Below are 10,387 nucleotides of genomic sequence, written 5' to 3' on the forward strand. Positions count from 1 at the left end.
ATAAAGCGCTCAAATAAGTTGTTCGACCTGTTCTGTATTTTACGAAGCAACCTATAAAAATAGAAAGCAGTATAAAAATGGTCAGTCCAGTGGCAACACAGTCTCTGAATTCGCACGATCAAACACTTTCTGCCCGGTGTAGCGCTTTCCTCGGAGTCATCCGCGCGCGTGAAGCCACGCTTTTGACAATTTGTCCATTATCATTCCCTCACAGTCGACGCCTGGAACAAATTGCTTTCCATTTACATGGCCGGCGACGTGTTCGAGAAATCAATCGGTTCTACATTCTAGTTTCGCCCATGAATAATAAACGGAAAGGACGAAACGTGTTCGCCGTCATCAGAAGTGGCACGGCAGCTCGCATCCTGCTCGGATCAGCCATGATCTCGGGATTGATGATCTCAGCCGTCGCCCTGTTGTTCCACCCACGAAAAGGGAAAGTCAGATTCGACGGAGAGCTCTTCTTCCCGTTCGGACACGGTAGTTCTATGAGCGTCTCTCGCAGACGAGTACGAAAGGTTAATATATGCTGACGCTCGACCTGCCCCGTGTCATGAATCAACCGTCACCGGCGACGCTAATACCTGTGGTATTCGTGCCGCGATATTTTAGTGGACAATGAGAATCAGCAGGTGAAACTAACCGAGCCGACGAGCATCCGCGTCCAAGCATCTCGGCGTGATTGACAAACTGGATGGCACTGAGAGTTCTTCGATACCTGGGCTGCATTTATGTTCCACGTTCCGAACATAAATGGCCCCATTCGTTTCTCACTGTAGGAACCATTTCGATCAACCATGTGCGGTACGGTTGATTTAAAAATATTCACCGATGTTCTACTCACGATTTACCTCCACCACGCGATATGTTTAAAGAATGCTGCCAAAATACTTCGTTCTTTTTCAGTATTTTTCCTGAATTACATCTACGATTTACTCGATTCGCAATTCAATTATTCTACAAATTCTGACGGGATTAGTTTCGGTTCTATAAGTGGATTAACATTCAGAGAACAGCAATTTTTTAAATTGATTTCTTTAATGGTATTTTATGTTTTTATGTTCTGGTTTCCCTCGATTTCAAATGCATCTTGAATTTCCGATTTCGGAAATTGTTATTTTTGTGCTATTACTGGCCTCAAAGCACCGAATTAGATTCACGTCGACGATGAACGAGCGCGTAAACTTACATTGGAAATTGGAATAGGGTTTGCCCAATCGCAAGGTGCTTGTTTTGCACTTGTTTGATTAGTTTAAATGGTCTGTGGTTCGAATAGCTTGGTCAGTGCATGACGGAATCCATTAAATGCTCGCGTTTCGTTTGATCATCATAGTTTTGCGATTGCGTTATCATGACACCTTTAATTCAACGATTCTTGTGATATTAAAATCTGTCTTATTTTTATTGAAATGTTCGACAGTGATTTCAGATTAACACAGTTTAGCTTAATCAGAGAACTCATTACATCACAGCTTCCGCGTCGTGTTTACAGTCGACGAACAAATCAATACTCCGATACCATAATTTCGAGAGTTATTGTGCTTGATTAAACGATGCTTAATTAAGCGGTTACGAGATGGATAGAGATCAAAGTACATATACAACGTGTTACGCAAGTTTCTCTACTAAACAGCCTCGAGTAACCGATGATGCCTTGTAATTAGACGTTCATAATTGAGAAGTTCTCGCTTTCTGTTCGATGCGATCATTGAAAAAATTTATGAACATATTGTCACTTTAGAGTATGCTTTTCTCTGTAACATAAAGATGTTTAATTTCTGCACAAATGTACGAGTATGGTTTTACGTAGAAAAAGGACATTTGAATCTGCATTTTGAAGCACATTGAAAAATTCTGGTCTCTGTTCATTGGAAATTCGTATCGTTGCGCATAAAGGTTAGCAGCAGAATGCCATTCACGACATGATCACGTTCGAACTATGTATTAAAGATTTTCCGCGGAACAACCATGAAATCTCAGATACAATCTGTTAAACTGCCTCTTCGATGAAATTACGGATTTTAGATTTGAACGTCCGTAATGTCTCTTTAGCTTTTGATATCTGAACCTTTTGCTTCGAACCTGCATAGGTCTTACTGAATTGTCGTTTATTTACGAACAGACATTCTTTTTATGTGTACCAGAACAAATATTTAAAGTAAATGCGCATGACGATTCTAACACAGCGTTTATGACGGAAATAACGTACTCGATCCAACATTGTTTAACAATATAATATTGACTGATCGTAGCCAAGACAAGTTTCAATTCGGGGGAATGTTCTGGGTGCAATCAATTTTTAAACAGCTCGGGAACGTCTAGAGAATGAGTAGACAGCTTCGAGTTTGTGGTGAATAAGCAATTGCTTGTCTGGATCTTCGATTCGACAGATATCCAACATACAATATTGTTCTTTATTCAATTCCATTAGAATTATTTAATGAACAAAAGAATTGCATGAGAGCAACCAAACTTTCAACTCCATCGTTTGCAGTGATTATATTTCCAATGAAATTTGTTTTACGGTTTCCCGTGCACGTGATCGCGATACAATCACCATACATAGATGACATACTATTCTAGGGTCTCGCGCGTCGCCACGTGACCCGAGCAAAGTTGAAGACCGCGTCGAGCGATCAAATGATCCGTGAAAAAAAAATCGTCCCGTAATGCCTGTATATTAATGTCATAAGGAGCACACAGCCATAGCGAAAGTGAAAGAGCAAAAGGGAAGTACCATTCACAGTTCGATTACCGAGGGAAGACGTTTTTAAGGTGTCCCTCATCCGCGGCTGCGTACGCTTTAAAATTAATCGAGTTTTTTGTTTTGCGACCCTGACGACACCGATCGGTCATAAACTTCGTAATACTGGATTCCTGTTTCTGTCATTGAGGCAGGATCGTTGACGGCATCGATCATCAACAGTTAGAGTCACGCGCGAGAAGGCAAATGAGAAAATCAGTTGGTGTGAATGTGCAATCAATTAGATTGTTTATGATCCTGTATAACTCAATTTTCTTCTCTCCATACTTCCTTCTCTTCGGGTAATAATTTATCGATCGATCAATTGCTCAATTTACAATGTACTCGAACTTGGAATTGATTTTCCAACTGTTCGACACGGCGTTATTGAAAAAATTCTTGTTCTTTGTACTTTGATATTACCACCGGTTTTTTATACACGACCTCGTTTAAACTGTTAAAGTGGCTATGCCCGCGATTCGAAGGGTAATTTTACGAGGGCGTAAAGCGCAGCTCACGCTTGAGTACGGCCATTATCGAACATAACTCTGGGTATTATGTGCACGGACGAAGGAAGCTTCTAAAGCATCGTCTTGAATTTTAGGCGACGCTAATTGGAGTGCTTGTGCGTGGAGCAGAACTGGAATGCTGCTTAAATGTTGTTCAGAAACTTGTCATAAGTAGACTGGTCTTTATGCTAAATAGAAACTGTATGAACCGATTGCGAGTGGCGGGCGTTGAATCAAAATGGGCTTTGCGAGATGGAAATTGTCTAAATCGGCTGCAGGGTAGAAATTGTCTGAATCAATTCTGAGAAGCAGGAGTTGAATCAAAATGATGTTCGTGCAAGATAAAAATCGACGACAAGTCGAAACTCGAATGGTACCAGTTCCCAAGGAGATCGCGCCGGACCTCAGAAATCCATCAGCGAGCCATGCAACGATCGTGTCAAAGCGTTCAAACGGGATCGGCCTGCAGCGTTCCAGGGCAATCCGTATGACCCTAGATTGCCCGATGTCCCGTGCATCGCGGAAACTGGAATCAGCGCATCATTTCGCAGTGAAAGTCCTCGCGGAGTTGCGCAATCAAACGTCGATACAGCTGGAGGCGATGCCTTTGGCCCAGCGATCGTATATGCCCGACTGTGTTTCGCTGTTTGGCAGCGCACAACAACCGGCTGACCTGAGTTTAGGAGTTTTGCTTTAAATCGGTTTCTCTCTATTCGGAGAAAGTTCCCCTAAACGTGTCTCCCGCGCTGCCGCGAATTTCGAGGCTCGGTCGTGTCCATCGGGCAATCGAGAATTAGCAACCATTGACTTCGACGATTCTACGGAGAACTAACTTTTACTATTACAATAACAACTCTACGAATATCTAAATAAATTTAATCTTGTCTTGATGTAATTACAAAGAAATATGCATCAGCTGTAGGGCTGTATCGACAATGAGTAACTGACAATGAGAAGACGATTGTTCAGAAGCAAATTGAGCAACTTCTAATTGTAACGCACAGCCGTTTTTCTATTTTCTGTTGTAGTTGGTCGAGATCGCGCAACTCCGAAGCAGTGCGTTCACACCAAGCAAGGTTGCTATCGTTCGCATGAACCGTTCCATCTCGGCCTTGAAACAGCTAAAAGTGAACTCCCGGCGAGCGTCATTCCAAAAATCAAGATAATTCATGGGTCTCGCAATCGGATTCGAACGCGACACTCAGAATTCACCTCCTGTTCTCAGTCGTCTTTCTCTAAACCCGTTGTTCGGAGATTCTCTCTCTCTCGGTTTTTCTTCTTCCTTCATCAACGTAATCGTACTAATTGCTCGCTGGAACAATGGCCGGTTGCAAAGGGGAGAAGTAATTTAATATCAGAATGCCAGATGGGGGATATTACCGAAACCAGATGGAGGCGTTTGCGTTATTGGGAGGATTACGAAAAGAAAGTTGCCTCGATACTATCTACACGGATTCATTGTCAGCCCCGGTCCCGGAGGTCGTCGCAACAAGTGTGCGAAGGCTCAACGTTGTTGCGGGTTTCTAGCGTCGTCCAATGAAAACGTGAATACAGAATCGAAAGCCATCCATCCTACGAACAAAGGGCAACATTATAGTCGCTGTTCTTGGGCACTTGTTTCCTAACGTTTGTCGATCGCTGTACCCACGAACGCACTAATTCAAAATCTGTCTGTTCTCCTCGTTATAGCGAAAACTCCGAAATCGATGTTTCTTCTCTTTAATATCTTTGAAAAATTGAAAGTGATTTTTTGAATAATTTTTTACTGTGTCCCACTTGAACAAACGATACGTTCACAACATTTTTTAACTCGAGGGATCGGTGGAAATTTGATGCCGTCAGTTTTACTGGCTGATGTTTTCTACACTCACATTCTAAGTGCATGCTTCAAATGTCCAGTCGACTAATGAGCAACAATAGAAAAAGGTTCTCGATGTTCGTTTACCCGAAGAGCTCTCTGCATAACCTTTTAACATTGCTGCAAACGTGTGCTTGCGGTGAGATCGTCTCGAATTGCTTAACACTTTTCTTGCGTTATTGATTATAGTAAATTATAAATTCCTGGATCTACCACACTGCGATCTTATGTGGTATTAATCAGGGAAATTGCGATCCATCTACAACGTGGCGCAATATAGTTTAATGACTGTCATTTTATTCGAACTTTGTGATCGTTTGCATATTAAAAATAAATTTGTAGAGCGTGTTCTGCAAGTTTTTCAGATGGTCCAGTCGCTGTAACCTTTCCGCGATGAAACGGTGAGCAATGATCATTTTGATTCTCCGAGATCATTCATTAATAAATTTACATTAGATTTTCAGTTTGCTAATTTCACTTCAGTTCCAGGCTCCAGGCCCCGTGTTTTCAAATTCTAATCCGCGCCTCATGGTCGACGGGGAAAAGTTCAATAGCGGTTGTTTAACCAGGAGGTTCGCGCCGTATCGATCACTCCACAAATCATAAACGTAAGTATCACCTTTCGTTATTAACTTGCCAAGGATTTCTGGAAAACTCGTGCTAATTCACCTGATTGTAAACGGGACGGGTCGCGGGGCTGCCATTCAATGGATGCCTCAGCTTTCTAGGGTGCCATTTACTCGACACGGCAAATTAAAGCAGTACATAATGTAAAAAAAGAACAGTATAAAACCGTTGCTCTGCAGGCGCGCGAAAATTCGAAATTTCAGAGTTCCTTGACGACGCTGCCGCTTGATAAAAATATTTCAACTTCGTTATCCGTGCTTTATACTCCTCCGACCTCCGACAAGCAGGGACACTTTGAAAAAATATAAAAAAGACATTCGCCTTTCACGTGGCTGCCATAAATTATATTGCTTCGCGAGTACCCCTAGTTCTGTCTTTCAGTGGTTTATTGCGATTTTATTAACGATAAAGATACCATTATAGTTACTTTGAGCAATTTAACTCTTTCAGGGCGAACCTCGACGTACCAACGACGTTGCGAGTATGTGTCCAAGTCCTGGGGAGTTGTTAATCTATAATTTCATTAAAACTCGAATAAATCGCAAACATTATTTTCATATTTACGCTTCTCACAGCGGCCATATTGCAAATTGATCGCGGACCATCGCGCGCTTCGAAACATTGTAAACGTAAATGACTTTACGAGTGATTGTTCTTGAGATTCAGACCCGAGTTTTCGAATGTCCCGATAAGCTTCTAGACGCGGTTCGTACTACGAGATCGTTGCGAAGATGGAAAATTTTTGTATTTTTGCTCGCGAAGCCTCGCCGGAGCGGTGGACGGATCGGTGAAAATTTGCAAATCGCCGACGTATGTATTTACGGGGCTATCGCAGAAGCGCGGCAAACGAGCAGCTGCGGACCGGAACAAATTAGCTGAGCTTTTGTATTTAACTAGCCGTATCAAAGCGTTAAACGCTGTATCTCGCCGGATTTGTAAACAGTACAAACGGATCGCACCTGAAGATAATTTCTGCTGATTCAGAGATAGCGGCCGGGCACCTATAGTTCAACCGGTAGTCGTCAATCATTGCCAGACTTTCGATAGAAGGGGCTATTCGTAATGGAAATGCTCCGACAGATGAGCAGATCTTGTGTTAACCATTGACTGACTATTATTTCACAAGCCCTTTCTTTTTCTCGGCCTGAATGTACATCTACAGAGTGTTTCATAACGCGTGTGACCAGCCTGAGGGACGTTCGCCTAGAAATTCTTCGCTATTCTGTTTTCCAACGAAAAACCAATCGGGGAAACTCGACGTAACGCGTAACCGAATCATTCTGTATATCGAGTAGTTAACGTTCATACCGTGTTATTTACGTCAGCATTTCGTTATACGTTCGCGAAACTAACTACATGCAATTTCAGAAAGAATCCAGTCGAGTAAACATGAAAACAAGCCACTGAACGACAAAAAATTTGTACTTCCCATAAAAACAGGATGAGACAAAAAATCGACAGATAGATATTTTAATTATCATAAAGAATCGCTAGAAATCTGAATAAATACATTCTCATTCTCTTTTCACAGAGAGTAATCGAAAATAATCTCCGTATTGATCTCCGTATAGATCCGTTTAGATTCAGCGTTGATCAATCGATTGTTGTATCCCGGTGATAATAGTACAACCTCTTGATAATCAATTGAATGGCTTAATTCGCGATTTAGAGAACAATGATCGATCCGCGTGCCGCGATTATAGCTGCCAATTGCCAATTCACGGTCCGATAAAACGAGTCACGATCTAACGATCCGCACGATTCCCGGCGAACATAATAGCGTTTCGCGCCGCGGCGCGGCATTGAAAGTTATGAATGAAATGTAGTGCAACGACATTCTGTTCAAGTGCCAAGATCAATGGAACACACAGACAGACGTACACAGACACAGAGCCATCTACCAGTCTACCATTCGCGATATACGCAGGCCGGCAATAATATTATGTCAGCGTAATCATCATTCGCTCGGTTTCGCGCGCGTTTGCTCGATATTCAGCAACGCGTTTCAACCCTGGAAACGCGGAAAATTACTCGCATGATCGAAATGTGTTTTTACTTTTCATCGAAATACTGAGGAAGCCCCTTTTCTTTCGAATCAATGCAAATCTTGCATTGCAAGCAAACAAATTCGACCACGATGCTAGAACCCGTATGATGATTAATGCTGTTTACCGTTTCATCGATTCTAAGAAGCGACTACGATCGATTAAGTTTATCTACGCGAAAAATTGCGGTTCTTATTCTTTCCCTCCCGTAATTGATTTCTGTACCGAAGGGAACGATTTTCCGGTTTATCGAAGATGGGAGATTAATATTCGCGCGAATGACAGTCAATGATAGCTACAAAAAAAAAATGCACAATCTTTTCGTTCAACTATCGATCTGCACATTTTCATCGTATAAACGCATCAAATCCACGATCTCCTAACGAAACAATTATAAGAATCGTCACAATTCATTGCTGCCGACTTAGCGAGTTAATATCACTAAAGATCGCATATTATTTAACACTAATAAACAGAGTTTCATAAAGTAATTCGAGTAATAAACATTTTGACCTTTATTTCTGAATCATCTTGTATAAAGAACGTCATCGGTGACCCACGTGGTGTGCTTAATTGAAGCGAGACCGTTTACGTGCAACGATACCGTAAATGAAAATCAGAGCTCCTTCTTCGCGGAGAACTTGGAAATACGTAACCTCGAAACGGAGACGCGGATACAGACTCTGGTAAACGTATGTCGATGACACTCGTTCCGATTGTTGCGATTTTCTATTTGCAGTCGAATCGGCACGGCGTATGCCTTTATTTCGCAATTCGTTGGTATTCCGTCGCGACGCGGTGCGAATCCCGCTTTCATTCCAGAGAACGCGCAGGTGTAAACGACTATCATTGCTATATTTACGTCACTGCTACTGGCATGGTACTCGATCCTCGGTATTAGTTTTTCGTATCCCGAGATTTAAGCCGCCGAGGAATTAGAACTTCAGCGAAAACCGTAGCTGTTCAACTTCCGCGGGCTCGACAAGCACCGTATTTCTATTTTCATCGATGCGCAGAGTGATTCTGTCAATTTACCTTGTAAACGGAAGAAAATAGACGCGTGTTTGCCGAATAAATAAGGTTGAGTCGCTGTCGATGGTTGCATTCAACCGCGAAAGTTGCAAATTGAGTGTCTCGATAAACGCTTTTTCGGGTATTACCAATGATACATGTAACAGTGAAGTCATAGTTTCAATTTCAAGTGAACTAATAGAACGCTGTGAAATGCAACTACACCGTTGTGCGTGGTACATCGCAATGAAACGTTTGTGTATTCTCAATTCTCTTTTCTGTGTATTTTCGCTTACTTTATTTGCTCGTTTACTATAGTCTTGTTATCTTTATTACCTTTGTATCTCGTTGCAATTTCACAGAGTTTTAAATGAAACATTTGTGCATCATTATACCGGAATGTTTGTTACAAACGCTAAAAAACCTCGCGAATGAAACTGCAACGCCGACTGCATGGGAATAGTGAGATGTTTAATTTAAACAGTTGCAGAATTGAAACAGCTCCGTCGCGCTGTGTTCGATGTCTCGATCGATCAACAAACGTTCAGTATGCAATATTAATTACTACAGAAAATGTGGAATAGATTTAAAAAAATAAGTAACTGGAAACAGTGGACAATTTAACCGAATTGAAGAGCGTTGACCAATTAGAATTATCGAAGAAGGAACAAAATGGTTAAGTAGCTCCCGGTCCTTGCAACAGATGCAGACAATTTTGATTTTGCACTCTATACTCGATCGAACGAGACGAGTCGGCGTGGATAAACAAATCAGTAGCGCGCGTGCTTTGCTGTCCGACAATGAGAAATGTAACTTGAACTCCGTCGCACTCGAGAGACATTTGTTTACCTTTACCGACTCGACTCGTTGGACGAGGCACGGTAATAATTAATTGGACGATCCACCGATCGGTACAGCTGACGGCAACCGGCACAGATCGGCGAACCGGAAGCGGTTATCGAAGCACACTGATCGAGCATGGTGCACGAGTCCTGAGATCACTATGGTAATCCTGTCGGGTATCGAGGATCAGGATCTAAAATGGGGGCACGTACCAGGCTGAAGAATGCGACGCGGACACGGCCGATCATCCTGGCGCGTTAGGTTCTTCCGTCAGCAAGAAGAAGGCATCGTCCTCGACGATGTCTCTGGTGTTGTTTTTTTTTGTCGGCAGATGATGATCTCTTCGGCTTGTACACGCAGTGTGCCGTTCGAACTGTAAGACTGAAGACGTAGCCGGCAGAAGAACGCTTATATACAGGGTGGGGGTCGGCAACCAGACCAACTTGGTGCCCATCCTCCTTGGTGTCCTCTCTTTTCCCCATTCTTCTCCGTTTCGACTTTTCAGGGATAATTCTTGCGTGTTCTCCCCCACCTGCCTCCCTCACCTCGCAACCCCCCTTCTCCCTCCTTCAAGACCCCCTCTCACCTGACCGACACCGACGATCCTCCGAATACGGTGTCGCGATCCTTGTTCGCCTACCGAGGACCCTTCCGTACCGAAACGATCCTAATCGCGGCCGAATCACTCCCGCGAGATCATTCTGATTTCGTTACCGGAGCTCACAGTGTTATTCCGTCGTTCGTCATTGCC

General features: G+C 42.8%; 1 protein-coding gene across 1 annotated transcript in view; it reads right to left on the minus strand.

Moving 5' to 3' along the window:
• LOC143207883 (uncharacterized) overlaps window positions 1–10,004 on the minus strand; it is a 21,576-nt gene extending 11,572 nt beyond the window's left edge. Inside the window, exon 1 of the mRNA XM_076421764.1 lies at window positions 9,849–10,004. Coding sequence (XP_076277879.1) covers window positions 9,849–9,884 — 36 coding nt within the window. The 5' untranslated portion in view covers window positions 9,885–10,004. The remainder of the gene's footprint in view (window positions 1–9,848) is intronic.
• Window positions 10,005–10,387: the final 383 nt, after the last annotated feature.

This window comes from Lasioglossum baleicum, chromosome 4, assembly GCF_051020765.1.
Source record: "Lasioglossum baleicum chromosome 4, iyLasBale1, whole genome shotgun sequence".
In the NCBI taxonomy this organism is placed as follows: domain Eukaryota; kingdom Metazoa; phylum Arthropoda; class Insecta; order Hymenoptera; family Halictidae; genus Lasioglossum; species Lasioglossum baleicum.